The 23,340-nt window shown below is 35.4% G+C and overlaps 1 protein-coding gene across 1 annotated transcript in view; it reads right to left on the reverse strand.

Annotated features, from left to right (window-relative positions):
* Window positions 1-23,340, reverse strand: part of RP1 (RP1 axonemal microtubule associated) — a 174,425-nt gene that overhangs the window by 56,212 nt on the left and 94,873 nt on the right. The window contains exons 29-36 of the mRNA XM_085313516.1: window positions 22,229-22,284; window positions 22,039-22,071; window positions 15,959-16,128; window positions 11,419-11,638; window positions 9,922-10,076; window positions 8,977-9,190; window positions 7,451-7,641; window positions 4,865-5,075 (exon numbers count right to left, since the gene is read on the reverse strand). Of these exons, the coding sequence (XP_085169642.1) occupies window positions 4,865-5,075; window positions 7,451-7,641; window positions 8,977-9,190; window positions 9,922-10,076; window positions 11,419-11,638; window positions 15,959-16,128; window positions 22,039-22,071; window positions 22,229-22,284 (1,250 nt within the window). The remainder of the gene's footprint in view (window positions 1-4,864; window positions 5,076-7,450; window positions 7,642-8,976; window positions 9,191-9,921; window positions 10,077-11,418; window positions 11,639-15,958; window positions 16,129-22,038; window positions 22,072-22,228; window positions 22,285-23,340) is intronic.

Consider the following 23,340-nt stretch of genomic DNA (forward strand, 5'->3'; position numbering starts at 1 on the left):
TAACTGGGAAAGGGGGTAAGAGTTCTAAGGGTGAGTTGAGTTTGGAGCATTCTTGCGATGAAATGAAGATACCCCTACTAACAAAAATATACTAAAATAAAATATTCTCTTCAACCTTGCCATTCGTTTTCTCTGACCAATCCAATTCGTAAGAGTTCTGTTTCAGACGCAAACTAGCATAGTGAGAAACTGAAAGTCATCATATAGTGTCCATTCAGAAAGAGGAGAAAACATGAATTAAAGGTGGGGCAGAAGCTATTGTTCTGAACTTTCTAGTTTTTGTTGATTTTACTATGAACTATAATGAAACTCAAATACCATTTATCACAGTAATTCAGTAACATTTTTCCAACGAAATCTCAATAATCCTTCAGGGTGTACAGTCTAAATGCTATGATCATGTCCTGTCTGAATATCAGTGGTATAGTTAAACYGTTTGCACCATTACGATTTTAGCTTTGTATTCAAATCAGGTGATGTAGGTAACTTTTCCAAAGGTGGGAAAARCACTGAGAAAAGTAGTGGAGGAGGAAATGAACTATCAAATGAACTCCTGCTCCCTTGTTGGAGCTCTCAGGTTCTTTTCTCTTTCTTACTGTTCTCTGCAACTTAGCAGGCTCTCTACTGAAGGATAAGATGGTGGGGATGTGAATGTGAATGGGGCAGGGTGCTGTGTTTCAGAGAAGGTGGATAGCTGAAAGTGACTTTTCTTCCACAGGCTTCTGTGAAAATTCTAGTCTACAAAAATAGTAAAATAAATAGAAAAAGGCAATATGGATAATGGGAATCCCAGAGGAACCTGGCATGATACCCAGAGGAATCACAGGCAACCAAGAATCAAAATTATAGTATGCAGGGATATTTTTAAAATATCTATTTTTTGCTGCGGAAAAAAAAATCTGAAAAACTGAATTTGAGGCCTAATTCTGTCAACTGATTACATAAGTATTTCTGAAAACTTAAAATTGTGCTTTTTATGAAATAAAGGTTTGAGGACAAGATTTTCAACTGATATAAAGTCATTGAGTCAGTTAGTGAAGCAAATCAAGTTACACCAGTTGAACATCTGATCTTACGAAACTGGTCAGCAGTACAGAGCGCATCCAACATTCACAACAGAGTGTGATGTAAAGACATATGAGTTAGCAAAAATTGGAATTAGGAAACGTRTACGGACCATGATTTACTTCACTAGCTCAAGGCTTGAGCCAGTCTAGCTATGCTAGTTTTGTGCCATGCTGATGAACTTCGCTCAAAAGGCTTCCTTAGTTCAAGCACCTCTGAATCATTTCTGTTTTGGAGGTTAACATGAAACTCCATTAAATTTAATGAAAGATGAATTAATAAACAAAAGCTACTGGATTGTAGTGTATCTAGCAAAGTCAAGCGTCATCTAACAACTGCTTTTCCCTGCTGGACTACTAATAATGCATCAATGTGATTAATGCAGCAGTAGGAATGTTACACTTCATCTACAAACTGTAAAAACAAAATTGGATGATTATTTAAGTATGATGACTATGTTTTTTAATGCAGATGTTATTGCTACAGACTTTAGGCACCTCTTCAAGCTCCTTACATCAACAGAGGTGATGGGTGTGGGTGTCAGCGCATTCCAGAATTCGGCTTCATGTTGTGGGGGGAAAAAAAAAAACTTGACTTGCAACACATAAGCCTAATGTCAGCTAGAATAAACCAGATTATAACTGCTGGTAAAAATCTTTTAGTAAAAAGAAGGTAAAGTTGATCTTCAGCAGTTACTTTTACCACTACATTTTGCAAAKTTCTTCCTGCTCCCAGGCTGGGATACGCGTTGCTATACAGCACCCGATATATACCTGCCACTGCAGTCACAAAAAAGAGCATTCTAGAAATGATCAAGAAATGATTTAAAAGACATCARGAAATACAGACACTAACAGTAGCAAGTACTAAAATGTTAACTGTAACTGAAATGATTATTTTCAAAAGCAGCTCACAATTTAAGTGTGCAATGACTTTGTCTCAATGTGTTAATATGCACGTCATTGCCTTTCCTGAAATTATGACAGAATTTCTAAGGGGAAAAAAAGTTTCTTTTAATCTGAAGTCCACAGATTCACATAAGAAATAATTTGTCCCATGGCACAGCCAGACTAAAAACATGATTATAATTAGTAGAATGAGTACACTAAAGTCAAAAATAAAAAAAGCAGAGAAAGTATTTGTTTCTGTGGTACTGGCTAGTATCCAGAAGACAAATTCAGCTCTGAGATAGTGACACAGACGCTAACAGAATTATGCAAGAGAATCATTTGACCCTGGTTATTTAATATAATTGTGTCTGGGGAGTTACCTATGGTCTGAGCTTGGACACTCTCATTAAAGAAGAAATATGTCTGCAGTTGGAAGGAAAAGCAATTTCAGCCCTGAGAGAATCAAGTTTAAATTTGCTTATTTTTTATTCTTTAAGCATTAAGAATACATTCCATGACAGCTGATACCAGTGATTGGATTTACTGGGCATGAAATCATCCTCATGTCCCACCAGATGAGGTGGGATATGCAGGAGACAGGAACAGAAGATACAAGTCTGTGACATTAGAGCTCTGGAAGAGGAGAAAACAAAACAAAACAAAACAAATGTGTTTATGGATGTGGGGGAGGGGGGAAGAGTGAGGACTGGTTTTACTGAAGGAATTGTGATTTTCCTGAAGATTATAAATGGGCACAGATATGTATTTTTGTTTTGCCAAATGTTATGAAAACAGTTAGTTTAGAACAGCAGCAATGGTACTAACATGACTTTTATTGCAGCCAGGCAATTGACATTACTGATAAAGGGTACTGCTTAGTTAGATGCTTAGCTTTTAACATTTACTTTGCTCCCGGCAGGGTTATCTACTTGCTGTTTGATTTGCCTGGGGATAGTAATGATCTGTATCTTTCAAACACTTTTTTCCCCTCTTTATTTGAACTTATTCTACCAAGACATTTATTAAAGACATCTCCATGTATGGATGTCTCTTTCAAAGCAATAAGAAGCACAACCACATTGAAATGTGAAATGCTTTTTGTCACCAGTAAACAAATGGGAATACAAAGAAGAAGCTGACAGTTACAAATTTGAGACTGAATTAATGTTAGGGCTACAAAGTATAAAACTGACATAACAGTTTCAATAGTAGATCAGCATATAGGGCACCTTTCATCAGCAGRCATACACMTGAGTTTGAAATGACTGCTCACATACTCAAAATCTGTCTACAGACTGATTGAGCAGGGTACAGATGCAAATAYTGTATYGTCTTTGGTCTAGACTCTACAAAAKGATTTGTGTAAAATTTCCTAGGTTAGGACATAATAATTAAGTATGAAATAATTTTTTTGGAAAGCAGTGTAGACTTCTTTTTCCTAAAAATTTCCTCCTCCTCCCAAAAAAGATCTGAACCTTCTATTTTACTTGTCAACTGATGGCTCTATAAACCAGGATAACACTCTCTGACATTATCTTGGTTTAGTTCTCAGCAAAGTAGAGAATTTGAGGGTGTATTCCAGAACTTTTATATTTGTTTGAATTTCTAGACTTTTTCTAAGCAGTCAACATCTAGCAATTTGAAATTCTTAAAATAATTATCAATTGTTATATTTTTCCCCAATTTTTATTATATAAGTTGGAGACAGAGAGCTTTTTTACAAGCTCTAGAATTACTACATTCAGTACTCTACATCCTACATATACTACATCCAACATCTGATGTTATTTTGAATGTTGGTTAAAAACCTAAAATAATAAGATTTTTTAGTAAATGAATACAAGGCTACTGATTGTTTAAAATTATGCAAACTCACCTAAAATTATAGACTTATAAAGTCTTCAATGTTTTATTTATTCAAGTTTTAATTTTAAATGTTATAAACTGTTTAGGAAATCTCCTTAGAGAATAGTGTGCACAAGTTCACATGGAATGTTTTTAACTCTTTTTTTTTCTGGGCAGTCTTTTTCTTATACTTAGCCTATTGGCTTTTTCTAATAGTTTCTGTTTAAGCAGAACGTTCTTTGTATGGTAGCCTCTGGCAATAAACCTCTTAACTGTCACTAAAAGCTTCAATACATGATCTTTACTATCCCCATCAATCCTCTTTATTCTAATGAGCTGGATAGATGGGAAGCCTGTTCTTAAGTAGCTAGAGATAAAGTTATCAGTATGCAATTGCTTGTTCTCTCTGCTCCTGAGGGGGAAGGGGGAATCACTTTATCATATCTCTGGCATCATCCATCCATACRATTCTGCTATATACTAGAAGAGAAAAGTGCAGCTTAACATTCTTGCTGGAATAATTTTTGCTGTACTATGTATTTCTCATCAATATCAATAAAACACTAAAGCAATTGAAATTCTTAGATATATTTTTGCTAGTTGATTGTAWCGCATGTTAAAAATTCTATATCTGTTTGTAGGAGRTCTTTGCAATTCTTTCATTCTTAAAAAAATGAGTAAGGATCTAGGTCATAAATTTCTTTGCAAATAGGAAGATTAAGGTAGCATCATACAGTGAATAATATTTTGTACACATCTTCAGCCAATATAGCATTTTGGGAAGGAAGATAATAAATAATCAAGAGATGAAACTGCATTATCTAACATGGAAGAGATCAATATTTTATGTAATGAATTTTGTTTGGTATGAGCAGTTATAAGGTTTGTCATTATCCTGATACCAATGATTTCTGCTTTAGCTTTCTCTTGTGATAAATGCACATGCAAAACATTATATTCTTTAATATCAAATTGTTTTTATGGGAACCATCATGCAGTATTTCAGGCCCTGATATTACAGTGACAGAATCTGACCTCTGGTAACAAAAAAGGACTTAGCTTACCAGGCAAAGGCTCCTGATGTGCATAGAGAGCTGGCAGTTCCACACATTTGTCTTCATTAGGGTTGAACCAGCAGTGAAAAGCTAAATGCATCTCTTCATTCGTGCCTGTGTGCTTCATATGCAGCAAATCTAAGTGCCATGGCTGTTTTAACTTGCTATGTGGGCCAGTTACCTGAACTTTGTAAATTGAGCCAATATCTGCCAGTTCATCCTATTTGAGAAAAAGAGAAAATGAACGGATGTCATCTGAGTTGTGTCAGATCAGACGTACTTGGCAGTACATTTGATTGTATTTGTATGTAAAAAATGAACAAACCTCCATAAATAATTGAAATAGATTTATAACTGTTACTGTTTCCCTTTCTAGTCAATACCAAATTGATCTACTAATCTGAATGARGAAATGACATTCTAGATGTTTGATATCAGAACAAGTGATGGGAGTCACTGCAGAAATTTGTACACAGAACAAAGCACAGTGATTCATATGTAAAACACTGATTCAGTAGACTATTTGGAGACACATATGTTTTCAAGTCGATTTAAAAATTCTGAACACTACCAAGAAAATTTTCTTACAATTTAGAATATAAAAATGAAGCACTCAATTATAAATCTGAAGGAGACTTAATCCAGTTTTGAGGAAACATCCAAACTTATTGTTCAATGAATTCCTTCTTCAATATCTTCCTTCTTCTACATATCACACTACATTTTCTTATGGAAGTTGTCCACTAAAATCTTCCTCTTGCATGCATTTTTGAGAAAGAATCCTATAGTTCTACTAGGAATTGCACAGCAACTCTATGACTTATACCAGTTGGGTAAGTGAAGGTAGAGAATGGTATAGATAATAATAATAATAATGTTTTTCAACCAATTATTTGTCCCTGTACAGGAAAAAGGGAGAAAGTAATAGTTTTCTTTTCTTTTTTATATTCCTCTCTGCTTCTCTTTCACTGCAAATATTGCCCAGCTAGTAGGATTGCATATGACCTGACTTTAGCCTTTCTTCTGACTGGATACTTCCACTTTTATACTATCTTTTCATATTTAACAGAGGTTTTCTAGCAGAGGAAAAGGTACTGGTTAGTCATCACTTTGAATCATGTTTATAGCCTAAGCAGACTAGTCAGATTCCTGTTTTATCAAAGAAAACAGGTAGAAAACATCAATAAAGAGCCAATTATTTCTGTAGAGCAATCATTAAGTCCCATTTACCTGACTAGTAGGAAAAAGCATCAGGAGGCAATTTCTTCCCCAGAAATCTAAGGCTGTTTTCTGAAGAACTGCTGCATCAAAAGTAGCATATTTACTCTCAYTCCTTGGGCTTTTTGCCAGGTCTCTCTTTACCCCTGCTTTCCTGATTTTCTCTTGCTATCTGCTTCTTCTGCTCCACCAGTCAATCCTGAAGAACATCTCTTTCAGAACATTGCTTCATGGACATATTTGTCCTATGCAAAGGTGGCTTGTGAAGCTCTCACTGCCCTGGTTGTCCACTTGCTCCCATTTCCTCAATCCTGCTATGTATTTGTTTCTGTAACTGTACAATGAACCTAGCTAAAAAGCTGATCAAGGTAAAAATTACCRCTTTTCTTGCAGGGATCAATCATTTCCTCAAAACCCGCAATGAATAACTGAAGGGGTGGCACATAGGCATGAAACAAGAAATATAAGAACAGGACAAGTACTTCCCTTGGATAACTCCTGGCCTCCAGCATGTTGTGACTCAGGGATTTCTTAAGCCAAAGGAGGCATCTRCAATTTTTAACCTTAGGTCCATTCCAAATTCTATTGGATTGGTCATTCATGGAGAGCAAAACCAGAAATGTRTAAGAGGAACATAGCTTTGGTACTAGGGAAGGAACAGCAGCTCAGAGAGGGAAGTTAGGGTGATGAAATAAAAGGCAGGCCCCAGGTCGATGAAAGYAGATCTCAAATGCTTGATAATATTTCAGTGGATGGGTGACAGAAGGAAGTGGAGACAAATGAAGGGTAGGAAGACAGAATAAGAAAGGAGAAAACTTGTAGTGAAAAAGGAGCTGAGTAAGAAGAAGAGGAAAGTGATCAAAACGGGGAAAAAATATAGCAAGAAATTATACAAGAGAAGGCAGGCATGAGAAACACTGTGGCAGGGATGAATAATTTAATGAAAGAGAAAAATGAACTTTCTCCAAGTTCCGTGTCATTTATGTCTCTCCTCTCTCCATCATCTACCCAAGAAGTTCTATAGTATCCCAGGTCTTACTGGATATTTTCAAATTGCYTACTTCTGAGAGACCAACAAAATTTGTAAATCAGTACTTGCAATCTSGAATATACTGTGATATGCACCACAGGAACAATTTTCTCATTTAGTATGAAACCTTAGGAGGATCTGCTCATTCAAAAACCACTGTTCAAGTGGCAGTGTTACTATCTACAAACAAAAGAAAAATCTACTAACAGTAGACTACCAAACTACCTAGAGGACTTAACAATCAATTTGGCAGTTTAGTTTAAAAAAGCTGTTTATCTCAGAATTAAGAGGGTTATGAAGTACATGATTCTTTAGGCTTTTCTTGCAATAGAGAAAGGATGAAGTACTTTGATTTGAATTGCTTTTCCTGTAATTTGAAGTGGCAACTTTTTGTGATTCAGGTCCCCATAGAAGATGAGAGAGAGGTGTATTGGCTCCACTTCATTGTTCAAGTCAGATCCACTGATGTCCATTATCCAGAGACCTGATGACTGCATGTTGATTTCAGGCAGCTTAGGAATAGAAATCAATCTTTTACCTTTAAAAATGATCAAAGAGAAAGAGGAAAGAAGACAGCATGAGAGACTGGCATAATATAACAGGACCATAGGCTTTACAGTACACAAACAAAGCTATATTTGCAGGTTATGTTGTATCTATGGCAACAGTTCCCTAAGAATAACACATCAATACCTTTATTACATTTCTTGCCAAGAATTTAACAGCTTAATATTCTTYCTGTGTTTAAACTTCAGTTTTAAAGGTTTTTTCTTGATATCAAATTACTTTCTGTATCTGTTTTTGAAATAATTACTAAGAGAACATTCAGTCAGCTTTTAGAAGTCTAATTAATTGTTCGCAAAAAAAAAGCAATCAATGTTACTAAAAAACAATTTATCATTTGGAAGCACCAGCCATCTGCAGCATGTAGACACCTAATGCAAAATGAATAACACCAATGAACTCCACTTATAACTAGATCTTATCTAGCAATATAACATCTGCTGTAATAGTGTTACACTGACAGGTGAAGGTAAGATAAACACACAAAAACATTTGCCAAACCCTCAAAAGATCAACGCTACTATCTCCAACTCTTTTTTCCATTAATTTTCCTTCATTTTCACTCTTTTTAACCATTCTATGGGGAAAAAATGATTTAATGGAAAAGAATAGCTTAGTAAAATCTACTTTCTACAACTCAGAAAAAAACAGGGCAACTCAAGCAACTGTGTATCTATCATAGACGCATTATGTTTTTGAGCCCTCTTTTCCTTTGATCAAAGTACTGAAGCTCATTCAGTTTATATGGAATTGTTTTCACAGGATGGAAGGAATCTTTCTACTACTTGCAAATGGCCAAAAGTCCTGCCACTTCCATCTGTCAGTATTCTTTTGCCAAATACATCCAGGTTTAGATTTGCATGACTTCTGGAGGGGTAGGCTTGAACTGAGCAGAAATTGAGCATACTAGAACTATACTGTAGCTTTGCAGTGTGGAATAATACTATAGGTAAAGACTAGACTTATTTCACTAACTTTCTCGTATCCTAGAAGACCTGGAAAGTAGTGCATAAAACTTAAGCCATTATTGCCCTGAAGCATATGTCTCAAATTCTAATACCAACATTAAATCTTCCATTGCAATGTGCTAAATTCAGTCTGGAAGGCTGGTGTTCCATACATAACTCGCGGATTGCATTAAATTTTACCATCTTTGACATTACCAGATGTGGTTTTGCTATAATAGTAACATCAAGATAAAAATTCACAACATTTTCAGGAAAATAAAGATATCATAGCAATCCGAAAGAGTTGTAGCCAAATTCAAAAAGATATATAAACAGATCGCCAGTCTTCCYGAAAAGCTTACCAACTGTCAAAATCTCACAAACAGTCTCACATAATCCTAGATGAGTATCAAGCCAGTTCCAACACGGGAAGACCCATTCTTTGTCTGAGTCCTGAGACTCCTTGACTGTTATCATCTTGAGGTACATCCCAGCCCCATATCCTTCTCCATCGTGTTGTATGACCACTTTTTGCAAATGATCCAGAGAAACAGCCTCCACCAAAAATGAATCCACCTGTCAAAACAAGAAATAACAAAGCAGAATATTTGCCTTTTATATGTAAACAAACAAAGAAACAACATATATCAGTAATCTGAGATCAATGCAACCCCAAAATTTTGGACCTGAATGTGCTTGAACTTAAAGGAAACTTAGTCTTGGATTTGGCTCAGGGTTGGAAATTTGTATTTGTTTTATTGTAACATAACATCTGTTTTAACATAACATCTCCCCTCTGAACTTAAGAAAGCAAACTTCAMTTATTTCTAACACTAAATATCACATTCATCATTAATGATGCATTGTAACTTCATGCAATCTCTGGACAATATGGAGTATTCCATCAATCATTTCAAATTTCATTAAAATGCATATTTTTCAGCCTTCAGATTGTTAAAGGATTATGACAGGATTTTGGTTCTAYTGAAACTCCTGTCTTTAGAAACACTAGTTTCTAAAATTCATTGTGCAAATCTATATATTAATAGAATCCTAAAGAGAATTTATAAAACTAGAAAAAATGTGTTCGCTACAGGAAAGCTTTCTAAACTCATCTACAATAGTTAGAAAAGCCTCTCTTTTTGATCTTCCTAGAAAATGAAAGTCAATGTGGAAAAATAAGATTGAAAAAAGAGTAAGAGAGGRGAGAAGGTTAAGATGAGAGTGGGGAACTTGAAGAACCTTAAGTGACACAGAGGAGGCAGCACTAGCCCTACGTAGGTAAGATAGCATTTTGGCGCCTTTACCTTGTTCCTTTGAAATTTTCTGCCTTTCACTAAAGACGTATGAAGTTTCCTCACACCTGTGTCCCCTCTTTTGCCATAGAGAGTGATRTAAACATTTGCAAAGGTTTCTGCTCCCCAGCGGTCACCAGTGTGTACAGAGACAACATACTTATAGACTGCAAAAAAAGAATATTGTTTAATTAAAACAGGCTAAGTACAAAAGTGTACTTAAAGGAAAACAGCAAAATGGATTATTTAGTAAGACTCCTGCTTGTTCTTATTTCTGCACTTACAAAAAAATCAGCTATACAGTGATTAAAATAGTCAGAGCATTATTTATGAATCTGACCTCTTCTTGCTTAAGTCAGTGAAGTTTTTCCATTGACTTCCTTAGGAATTTGAAGGAAATTGAGCTCATACAACTTAGACCTATGCAACTTAGAGTTATAAATACAAATTCTCTTTAATTCTATTTTACTGTGCAAGACCTGGAAAATAAGAACTTGGCTGAAATCTTGCAGGGCCGATTAGAAACTGAATGATCTTTGCAGTAATTAATAATCATAGGTTAAAGAATAAGACACWATGTAAAGTTTATGCAAAATAGAATAGCAGATATAGGTGCAGCATAGGACAGGGATGYACAACCTGACATAAAAGCATAAAAATTTAAAAAATACACTTATTAATTTAGATATTTGACAGCAATTATAATACTTTTTGTCGCTTAGGGCTCCTGTATAAACATACTTTCTTCTCTCATTCTACACAGTTAGACTGGATTTTCTTCTGAGAAGAATCATTAAATTGCAGATGAGTTTACACKCATACAGAAAGAATGACCAAAATTTTTTGGATGTCATTTTTAATGTATAGTCCTGCTGAGCTAATATTTATTTATCTTAATGCTACAGTTTCTTTTAAGGCCATAAATAAGTTTGAATTATTGAGGGACAAGCACTACTGGAACACTAGTTTAGAAAAGCAGTCGTGTCTTTAATTACTTTTATCTCATGTGTAACTGCCATCTTTTCTGACTAAATGTAGTGCTTCTATGGGTCTTCACTTTCCAAGTGCATTTCTGAGTATACTCTGAAACTCTCAGAACATCACAAAAATGTCTTTAGGGAAAAACAAACATGAAACTTTTTGTACACTGAGGATTACTTCTGATACTTGTGTTAGCAACTAAAACTACTATAAGCTAAATAATYCAATAGTAAAAGTACCACAGATCATTTCAATGGCTTTGAACATGTGTTTATCTTTTAAAAGCATAATTCTATTCCTCAATTTTGCACACTTAGAATTATGCAGAAGATTTAGTAACTGTGAAACTCAACTTGCTATTTAACAAGAAAATAAAATTTCTTAAATGATCAGGATTTTTGCAGTGCGTGTACAGTTGTGATGGCATCATTGAAGATATCAAATTGCGAAAAAGAGATAGGCATCTACAGTACTGATTTATTTTCGAGAGATTGGCTCAYGTAGTTCGTACTGCCTCACTATTTTTACCTGGTAAAGTTTTCCTGTCCTCATTCACTGCAGGGAATTCTTTCACCAGCTCCCTGTCTTCTCTGGTAAGAGAGAGCCAGCAGCTACAGTCAAAGTTCAGATCTTGTTTTGTATGTAGCTCTTCTATGTGAAAAGACTTCAAATGCCAGCCCTCAAAGCCTGGCGTATCATCACAGCTGACCCGAATCTTGTATACCTCTCCTACATCTCCAGTTTCAACCTGCAACAAATATCATGAGGAAGAGCGTATTGTCAGAGCTGCTTCACTTGTAGAGATATTTCCAAAAAGTATAAGATTCATTAAATTTATGCTGAATGGTAAAACTGAACCTGAGCCTAGGATAGGTGTGATGAGGGAACTGCTTCCTSTTTTTCAAGGGCCCCCTGCAAGATCAGGGGTGAGACTGCCTCTTCCATTTTCCTCTGTTCCGTTATTAGTAATGTGAGGATGACATTTCGCCAGTAGGGTGAGTCAAGATTGAAATCAGTAAAATCTGTGCATTTAAGCTCTTTAGGCAAAAAGTACTATGTAAAGCTTGGATCCTACTGGATAAGGAGGGACTTAGATCCAGTTAGAGTCTCTGATATCAAGAGACAATTGATAACTACGGATAATTACCATTAGTCTAGAAGGTTTTAACTCAATTCTCCTTTGAAAAATGACTGAATTTAAAGAATCAAATTAAYATATAACCACTTCTACAGAAAAGAGAAAGGATTTTTTTGTATAATAGTAAATCATGACTGTTACAGAAATAGCTCTGCAGAACAGAACAGCCCCATTCCCATACCACGCATGGGAAATTCAATATCCGCTTGCTGATTGTGGGCCTCTGGGAGAACAGGTTAAACCCTTCAAGCCAGGGGCTGTGGGAGTTTAAGATGACCAAACTACATCAAGTGCTAATRATATGCATCACATTAAGCATTGCACAATAAGCATCTTCTCAACTCCAGGAAGTGTAGTGCTGCAGCCTTTTGCTGGGCGACCTCAAGAAAGACAGGGTAGGAGGGGTTTTTCAAGTAAAAAAGGAAACAGAACTTTTTTTTTAAGATAACTATTGTTTTAAGGACAAATCAAAACAGAAATGTTGCCAGTGGCCTTGTTCTTCTCTCATATGCATATTTTTCCAGACCAGTCATCATATAAGCTTTAGCAACTGATGCTATGAAATAAATCCTTAATGTGCTCAGTAGCATAGCAGTAAAATACCGAAGTTAGTCATACAATCCTAYCCTGGGACCACCAGACCACTGACATAAAATGACTTTCAAAGCAGAGATGGAAGAATAATCTGTCATGAAACAYAGATTCAGTGAATTTCCTCTTTCTAAATTTATAAATTATTTACAAAAGGGCACCATTTACCTTTTATTCATAATTGAAATTTCCTAGTTAAATTTTCCACACGTATATATATTCTATATATTCTATACTTCTGAATAGTTTTATATAATAATCTGTACTTGAAATCTGATCTGAGATGGACTCAGCTAACTAACACAATGTTGTTTCCTTTGCATGCTTGAAGGAGGATAGCTCTTATAATCAGGAGGACACCTTGACGAAGCCACTGAGGTTTTGAAACTCAGAAATAGGTAACTGATGAAAACGATTAGAGAATTTCATAATATTTTAAATCTTTTTCCTTTTGAATCACACAGGTCTTCTTCAAAGGCATCAAGCCTAAAGTAATTAAAGGTTTGTAAAATTTATTGCCTGGTTCCACATTAAAATTAAATTCTCTGTCACTTCCCTATAAAAAAAATATACATGCATGAATGATTCTCATTAAAAAAGGGYGGGGTCAAATCATCTAAAGTTCAGCTAAAGAGCTTTCTGTCATAAACTCTGGAAATCCTGCTCTTTGTTGTTTGAAGCATCATACCATGCTGTGCAAAATATGCAAAGTATTGAATTAYGCAATTTTAAAATCTCTGTCCTCCTTTTAGTCGTTAACATAAAATACATTTCATATTTATGTTGTGTATTTATGCATGGGTCTATTTGGTAGTCACAGCACTATGGCTCATTGCATACTACTTGTGCTAGTCTTGGGAAGGATAGTTTTAGGGATCCCAATCCCATGATTTGTCCATCAATATCATTTTGCATTCTATGATTATCTGGATAATAGAACATGCATAATGCACTTGGTGCTCTCAAAAAGCAGACTATCACAAGCYTTTTCTTTAAGTAGGCAAGAAATGCACTGGAGTTTGGAAGAACGGCGCATATAATTTACAAATTTCCTCACTCCATATGATACCAGCAATTGATTTCTATCATCACTCAAGCATCAACAAGAAAATTYACTATTGCATAGTTAGTTTATTTTCATTTTCCCATTTAGTTTTCTGTGTGTCTGTTTTGTTCATTGTAGAGAGCACAGTTWTCTGCATCTCAGATGCTAAAACTCCAAGCAGATTCAATAACATAGACCCATTCACTATTTCTCAGCTTATTTCTTAGAAGTAATGTTTTCAAATTAAATTTATTCATATGTAAACATCTCACCCACTCTATGACAGCTATCTGAGACTGCTGAAACTAAACAACTTAACCTGTTATAGTACACTATTGTTATATCTCTTTTAGGAATTTATTCTTTACATTTGCTACGTTCACTAARCTAAGCTGTTCTTTCATAGGAGATTTTTAGAAGTATTTTGGACCAGATAATCATTCTGAATATGATACACATGCAGTTGTGTGAAAGCACCTGGAAAATCAGGAATTTACATGCATTCATGTCCTACGTGTGCAATAAATGTATCTCCAAAATCAAAGTCAAGCCTACTGTTTCAAAAGAATGTGAACTGCTTATAGCACATAACCTACTGTTCTTTTTGCTGCTCTGTACTACTAAGGAAATTTGTCTAAGACCAAGATCTTGGGGAGGTTTWAAAAAAAGCTAATTTGCTTCCACTTCTTCGTAGCCCTTCTTCCCTTCAGCAYCACATTATGCCTCCAACATGATGCTGCAGTTGGAGAAGGTGAGCAAAGGTTCTGTATTCTTTCAAATAGCTTTAGTAAGAACAAAGAAAAATAGAGTAAAAGGAAATCGAATTTATTAGGCGAACTCGTTCTACAGAAGGTGATTTCTGAAGATATCTGCAAAATCCCAAGTGCTCCTTTATATCAGGCCTGCTATTCTGACCTTCTTAGAATAGTGCAAAACCTACCCAGTAAGCTATATCTCAAGGAGATATTCCATTAGGATGGAATATGGTACTATGGTATAAAGAATAGGTGGAATATGGCAAGCTACCAGATTGATATATAACAATACTGATACCTCCCAGAGTGGTATTTTGCCACTAAAATTGGGTGATCTTAACAAGCGATGCATACTACTACAGAAATTGCTGAGAAGTTGAATGCAGTAGAGGTCTGCTTTATGCGATGATGTTTGCCAAAATCCAGCTAGCTGGTGTGGCTGTTCCACAGACAAGAGTGCCTATATTGACCTCTCTAGTCTACGTCAGTGGGTTAGGAAGATCCTTTTGTGGCTCAGTCTGTTTTCTGATAAGCAGCTACTTTCTTGTTTTTAACAAGTGTCATTTATCTTTTCATTTACTCCCTGTAAAGYTCCTAAATTGTGTAAGCTTGCTATTTAAATTAAAAATTCAGCTTGGGTCAGGTCATTACGGTGAAGCTCTGATACAGCTGCTTGACAAMATTTTTCTCAGTGTAGTTTTGCCTTTGTTTTCAAAACATTTATTGCAGCCATTCAAACGTCTTTCTGAGCTTTATAAAACTGCCATGAATGCAAGCTGGTTCATTCTTTTGACTGGCTAGAAGCTGCACTTCCATGCCAATCAACAGAATTTGCAGCGATTTATCTTAGAAAATCAGGATAGAATTTGAGCATTAAAAAGATGCCTAAAATGAATCCTCTCAGAGCAGCAGAGGATTGTGTTCAGGTTGTTTTTAATACTGGCCRTGTATATATTATTGCTTCAGGACTCATCATACTGCGATAGGCTTGWATGCATTCTCCTGTGATTTATGATTATCCAGAAAAATCCTATGTACCTGCTGGTCTGAGACAGAACTATACTGGAGGACAGTGGAGACAGCTTTACAGAGACTGGAATAATAGAAAGAAAAGCCCACTTATGTCCTCTGGGCATACTGTCCAAATCCTTCATCTTCTGCATTCTCAAGTAATTGTATATTGCCTTCCACACAAACTGCAACTCAGGATTCTTTAAAGATTTAAAAAAATACAGGACAAGAGCTAGTGAATGCAATAAATTACACAAAAGGGCTTATTTCTCCCCTTGATATATATTCTTGAAGGCACTGAAAATTCAGAGAGAACACTGTAGAACTTGCTGTAGTAAAACAGGACTACAAGCATAAGATAGCCCAAGATCTAAAGTTTTATCATTCCATCTTTGTAAATAAAAAGCCATTTGTAGCGAGCAAACTAGCATTCTGTATATATGTGTATATAAAATAAAAAAATAAATAAATCCTTTGGCTAGAGCGGGATGTCATGATAATCTCTCTGCAATGCTATTTATGACTTACAGTGAATTCATCCGTTGCTCTGGGTAGAAAGCATACATGTCCTGGGTTTTGTGGAGAAAGCAGAAGGTCATCACTTCTGCCCTTTGAGCCGTATATCACAAGGGTTCTTTTACACTCCTGTGGCTCTGGGGAATCGCTGTCTGTTTTAACCCRCACTCTCCACTGTTGGGCTATATAAAAGGAAAACATCATCACATATTTCATATCAAGGGAGGACAGTAATGAATTCGTTCATTATTAATTCTAYAAAGAATGTAAAGATTACTAGAAATTTACATACCATTTTATAAAAATAGACACACATTCCTTCTCTTGAATACACAATAATTTAAATAAGATTTGATAAACACAAGACAATTATTGAAATGTGTATAAAAGCATAAATTAATATCAAGGAAGTAAGAAAAAGAATCTTTGGGTAGGTTTTGCATTCTCTATAGCAAATTAGTTGCTTTAGTTGCAGTAATTCATTTATTACATTTTAGTCCTTAAAGTGTTCATGTACATAATATGAAAAAAAAAAGACTAGCATTTTGGAAGACTACTATATGACCCATATTTAAGAACTGCTGGTTGGAATTCACAACTAGTCCAGTCAAATAATAAAGACTGAACCTCTTTTTTTCTAATATTTCTAACCTAATCTGTCATGCTGTTTGCTTGTTTGTAGGATAAGATCATTTGTTAGGATCCAACTCAAAATCTAGGTAATTCAAAGGAACTGCTTTCATTTACCCCAATCCATAGAGGCCTTTCAGAGATTCTTTTTGGTAGATGACCTATACTCATTATAATGATTGTAAATGCAGAATGCAACCAAGAATATGTATTAGAAAGGATTCTTTATTGCTGTTCAAAATGCAGCAGAATACTATTCAAGGTGTAGAAAAAATACAGAGATGGACATTGTACACTAGAAAGATAATTACCTGGTTGAATATACATCTTCACCTGAATTCAAACTGAGCTTTTTGTGGAAAAGACACTTGATCTTGCATGGCAAAAGGGAACTTAACAGTGAACRGAAATCAAAACCCTATGTTTAGACTGTGACCAGTACTGTGATAATAGTATAATATGCTAATGGAGTTAATAGGAAAGAGAACTATTTCACGAATGTATGTAAGCCTACAACGCAATATATGTCAGAATAAATTTTAAAACAGTTTAGCTTGCAAATAAATTAGATGTGATTTTTTTTCTTAAAGTGCCATGTGCTTTTTTCATAAGTTTTTTTTACTCCATCTGTTTGGAGGTGGAGATTGGGTGCTTTATTCTCTGTTTGTGATTTTTCYCTGTTCTTTGCATTGTTTTATTTAGCTTATTCTGGTTTCCCCTTGTTATAGAAGCTTTTTCTGCATCACATCTGACTGTTTCCTACTTCTTCTTGGCTCAGCTATAAAACAGCAGGCAAACACACATCTCAGAGGCAGTCCGCTGAGTGAGATGCTAGCTGAAAGGATCCTTCCATCTGAACTCTTTTTTTTTTTTTGAGGTCATTTCCAGGAATGAGTCAGACTTTGCCTAGTGAGGAACTTTTGCTGTTTAATATGTATGCCAGCTTTGAATTTTATCTCCTTGTGCCAGCTTGGCATGTGGTACCCTTTAGGGTGTCACACTTGGTGAAGTCAAGCATTGTCTGAGCTTCTGCCATTCCTGAGTACTCTAAGGGCTTTCAAATTCAAATTCTTACAAACACTCCCACCATAGCCCTGAACCTCTTATCCACTCCAACCACGTCCCATGTAAGCTCCTTCTGTTTTGAAGGGTGTCACAGGTACACAGCAGAGGGGAAATTAAGATAATTTTTCATTATTGCGTCTCCCCAGTGAGCTTTTATCTTCTCACTGTAATTCTCCTCTGCTTCAGGAAAGMGCAAACCCTAAGTTAAGAGAAAGCAAGGATGCATATCTGCCTGTTTCCTCCTCCAAGCAGCAGCATATTTGGAGAACGTATTTCAGGCAATGTGATTTACTTTAATTAATATCCATGATTGCATTTTTAATTATTATTTCAGAAGAAAGGCTAAGACACCAGTTGGGAGTTTTCCAGGAAATGAATCAGTGGTTAACAGATTTAAGGCCTCTTAGCATCTGTGACTGCTTATTCGCCTACATTTACTTTTAATGCTTTCACAACTTGGTAACAGAGCTAACCGAGACTGACTGTATTTTCTCTCAGTTCAGCAAACTCATTTCGATCTGCTCGTGCCAGAGTAAGAAAAGAACATTTTGTCTAATATTATATTCCCTTAGATAGCTACTTGGTAAGGATGGCTACACTAGAAAGGAGACTGATTGCAAATACCTATTTCTTTCAGTGATTTCTATATCTGTTTTCAGCAAATTCCAAATACCTCAGTAACATCTGAAAATTAGATAGCTGAGTCTGTTGTTTTCTGCACTTCATATGCATGGCCACATTAAAAAGATACTTTTCCCCTAATATCACTGAACTGCATTAGCTTCATTTCAAAGTGATTAGTGTGTTATTTTACTTTTAGATTATGCRCAAAGCTATAGCCATTTTCTTTGAGACATCAGTATGAGAACTGTTTAAATGAAAGGCAGAGGGGAAATAGACTTCTATGAAAAAAAAGATGGAATTCTCTTTTCTAAACTAATACAACCAAGGCTCTCATTTCATGTTACTCCAGAGATGCTTGGGTCCTTTCTTGAATTTAAGAAATGAAATAGGATTAACTCATAACAAAATCCATCCASAAAGTCTTTTAACCACCACTGTGGAATCTGAAAGTTGCTTGCAGCATAATTGGGAAAATTAAACCTGTAGTGAATTCTGCACATTAGGAAGGGTAAAATGTAAAGTTAATATTTTGTGAGATATTTGAGAAAACTGAAAAGGGAGGGATTGATTTTATGGGTTTGTTTGTTCATTTGCTTGCTTTTGGTTTTATTTTTTATATGAACAAATTACACATTGTTAGAGGATTACCACCATAGTTTTGAGGACATGGTAGTCCACTTTTCTTTTGCTGGTGTTTTGGGGATTAAGAGGTAACAYGGTATTCACACTTCACTAGATGTAGGAGTAGGCTGCTTAACTCATAGAAATCACAGAAATTTGTGTTGCTAGTTTCACCTGTCTTACAGGAGGACCCTGAGGCAGACCAGTGAGACTGCCTGTCTTAATTAGGAAATTCAGCCTCCACCTGGCAATACATGCCGTCCTTGATTTTTAAAAGCAGGACCCATCTATTTGTGTTTGGGGAAATCTGTGATTATTCTTACTCTATTAGCAAAAGCTTACAAGGTAGGGAATGACTTAAAAATAAATGGAGTCATAGTTACTGTATAGYTTCTCTTCTCTTATGAATTGTCTGTACGTCACACCAACAACCTTGCATGACAGAAGAAAATCTAGCCTATAAATATCTGTTAACTGAACTGCATTCTCTGATGTTGAGCTGTATTTTATACATCACCCATAAAAACCTGTAATACCACAAAGCACCCTGTGATCCCCACTGCAGGAATCCAGCTTGTATAGACAACATTGTAATATACTATCTTTTGTCTCTTTGTTTTGGGAGAAAATCCTTTACCATGTGCTATCTTGATACTCCACCTATCCTGAAAGGAATAGGGGGAGAGAGAAAAGAGAAGGAGAAAATAGTAAATTTTCCATGCCATATAAGAAACTTTTAGCAAGTGATGAAAACTCTCCTTTTCAAGTTCATCATTTGATATTAGCTATCSACCTTCTATACTAAGGTGATCTTCTTTGGGTCTTTTTGTTTTGCATCAAGCATACATGGCAGGATCAAGAGAGTATAAATAATTTTGTAATTGTGCTTGATTTGATAGAGTCTCTCCACAATCTATAGRCAATGACGAGAGATGTTGATACAGATCTACCACATTTAGGCAGAATCCATAGCCACCAGCAGTGTTTACAGGGATCTGGAATTTCTCCTTCATTAAAGTTGGCAAAATGCCAGCCTGGCTGAAAAAGAACTGTAAGTCTTCAAGAAAACTGCTTAAATGACTTTCAAACTCTACACTTTGGTCATGTKGTTGAACATCTTATTAACCTTACCCAGAGAATGAGATTTCTACCTTCAGAGTGACTTATTGGGTGATTTGTTTTGTAACCTTTGCTTTAAACCTGGCCTAAGCACATTGGTTGCTATTCTGAAAATCATCAAACACCACTGGGTTATGACAATCGTAATACTTGCAGAGGCCAGCTGGTATGGAGCCTGACCACACAAATACACAAACATTGGCTGTGTAACATCAGTTCTCTGCTGCTTGCCTCATATTCGGCAAATATGTAATATATGCAAAGTTTTCACTTCCACTGTGAATGGGACTGCCTATTACTATTATCTGCTTTACCATATGAAATCACTGTTACAGYTGCTGGGAGAATTTAAGGCATCTCTGGAATTTTTTCTAACTGTATCATGATGGATTGACACAGAACTGTGTACAAGACACATTTTCTAACCTCTTTCACTGGATACTCTCCTATAAAGCTCAATTTTTTCATCTGCAAGATCTACAAGATAACCAGCAGCACAACACAAATTAAAATGTGAATAATCCTTAGAGCTGTTCTACTCATCACMTCTTTTATATCAGGCATAAAAAGCGTGATCTTGGTTCCTCACTAAAGTGAGCTCCTGCTAAAGATAAGATGACTAAAGGACAGTTCAAGCTAACCTGATGCATTGCCAATTGGCACAACACCCTCTAGCAAATGCTCTCTTTTGTAAATTCTTTATTATTCAGAACCTCAGATCTCATCCTAATACATCAGCATACAATTTCGGGGTCTTCCTGGACGCCTTGATAGTGTGGAGTTTCACTAACTGATTAAGGATCAGTGGCTCCTTTCTCTTCATAATCAAAATGTTGTGTCTTATTCTTCTTGACATGCACAAGCTCTTAGCAGTCTGTGCATCTGTGCCTGCTTATTGCAATATAACAAAGAATGAAGCTGTACTGGATAGTACAAAATATACAAGATAGTATCAAAATATGGTTTATTTTCTGAATACAGGGTGAAACTGATGTTATACATGCATCTCAGAACTGTATGCTTAATAGAATGCAGATTCCAATTCCAAGTCACTCTCATGAAAATCAAATATCTCTGTGTCAAAGTCTTTATTTACCTGAGTTAATCAGCCTCCTCTTGTAAAAGTTATGATCCCCTGGAACAGTGAAACTGTTGGCCAAACTGTTTGATTGAATTCGAGATTTCATTTTCATGGGAAAATGAATTAGACTGAGAGATCAGGACTCATCCTACAAAAGGCAAGCTACCATTTTCAGATGTAAGTGAAAACATTACTTCTTTTACTTTAGTTTCTCCCATAGTGTTCCCTGACACCGTTACACGGAACATGCACTTACAGTTAAATGTTCATAAAGAAGCTTGTATTAGTCTGCTTCTCTTTTCTGACTAAGGAAAAACACAGACATGATATCTCAAATTTTAAACACTTGGGAGGTATTAGCATTTCACAGTGATGGGACCATCTTTRTAGGTATATAAAAAAACAAGTGGATGGCTAGCTTTTTCTTAACATGTTTTATTAACTCAGGCAGCCTTTGTCAACCGAATAAAATTACTGCATKTAGTTTCATTAACATACCTGGATCCTAAGCCTGCATCGTTTCTGGCTACTTGGGGAATATCCTGATGGACTTTGACCTGAAATTGTTTTCACTATCATTTCACAACACAATTTTCAAGTTACTATTGTTTGCTAAGGGATCTGTCTCAATGTATTAAACGATAGTAGCACTGGGATAAGCAAAACAATACTTGAGTCACTTCTCATGGGAAATTTCTGACTGATTTCAGGACAGAATAAAAGAAAGAGGAAGAAAATCAGAAATGGTTTGAGAAGCATCTTTTCTTCAATTACTTTAAAAGATTTGTCTTTTCCATAGATCTTTACCAGCCAATTTGTATTCATTTTCTCTCATAGTTGATTGTTTACACATATGATGAGGAAGCTAATCTGCTCCACTTATTTGTCACTTAATACTAATTTGGAGGTTAAATTCAGATAGTTAAAAAATGGTTTATAAAACAATTCTTACCTTYGGAAAATGCCTTCTTTGAACTGCTATATTCTAAAATAAGAATAACAAAAAAGKTTTATGTGAGTAAGTATTATTATTACTTTTCTTCTTAAGTTATGGTCATATTCAGGAAGTTCTTCAGTAACCATCAGGTATTGAGTATATACTATATTGTTATAAAACAAATTTTGTGTAACAAAATACTTACTTTTGGCAATTAGCTCTCTTTCAGTTTTCCCATCTTCTTGGTATTCATCTAACCATCTTTCATTGCAAAAACAAAAATAATGAGATTAATAACACTTATCATCCATATTACAAACAACCTCACAATTATCTTAACTCTCTTCAACAGTATTTTTATACTTTTTTGGCAAAATATGCCTTGAAAATACTTCCTAGACCTAATTTTATTTTATACTYTTAGCATAGTTAGCTTTATTCATGCTCAGGGAGACTTTGGCTCACTGTATTACCAGSAAAAGATAGAAATTTGCATGGACATAAACCTCATACAGAGTACTAATATCTACAGGATCAATATTCAGTTGTACATTTTTGAGTGAATGGTATATAACCTGCAATGTTCAGTTCAACRTACTTAAAATGTTATATAACCCCTGGAAGGAATATTCCAGATCCCAGGTCTGGAAGTTTCTAGAGCTTCTGTCAATAGACAGCAATGAACTGTATTTCTCTTTATCTTTTCTTTCATAGTGATGAATTTAAGGAATTTTCTGAAATTTCATTTCACTACAAAAACACATTTATACTTCTTCAGTTTATCCCTCTTGCTGATATAATAGCACTTTACATCTATTAATAGTCTTCCTTAATAAATAAATAAATAATAAAAAAAAAAAGGTGCTGTCAGCTGCCATGCTATTGGCTCCAGGTTGATGTAGCTTTTGTTCAAACCCAAGTATCTGTAATATATTTCATTTCTTATATAAAACAAGACTATGTGAATAAATCTGTGCCTGAAAACTAGACTCCAATGTATTTCAACTATTATTGTAATAAATAGCTTGGTTAACCTTTGTGAACCCTCTCCTCATTCCTCCWAAGAATGAAAAAGACCACTAGCACTTTCTAAAAATACAAACTTTGGCATATTGGCAGCACTTACTCCACAGACAAAGAATGGCAGAACCCTTCTAGGTCTGTATATAATGCCTCTAATCTTTTTCCAATAACTTAATAAGTTCCTTTTGACAAGGCAGTTTTAKAGTAAGCTCAGAGTCTTCCTTAAGAATCTCTCTCTTGGGAAAAGCCTCATAAAATCTCCATTACTTTAAAGAAACAATTGTCTCATTTGTC

This window comes from Rhea americana, unplaced genomic scaffold, assembly GCF_003343005.1.
Source record: "Rhea americana isolate MKP2758 unplaced genomic scaffold, rheAme1 scaffold_39, whole genome shotgun sequence".
Classification (NCBI taxonomy): Eukaryota; Metazoa; Chordata; class Aves; order Rheiformes; family Rheidae; genus Rhea; species Rhea americana.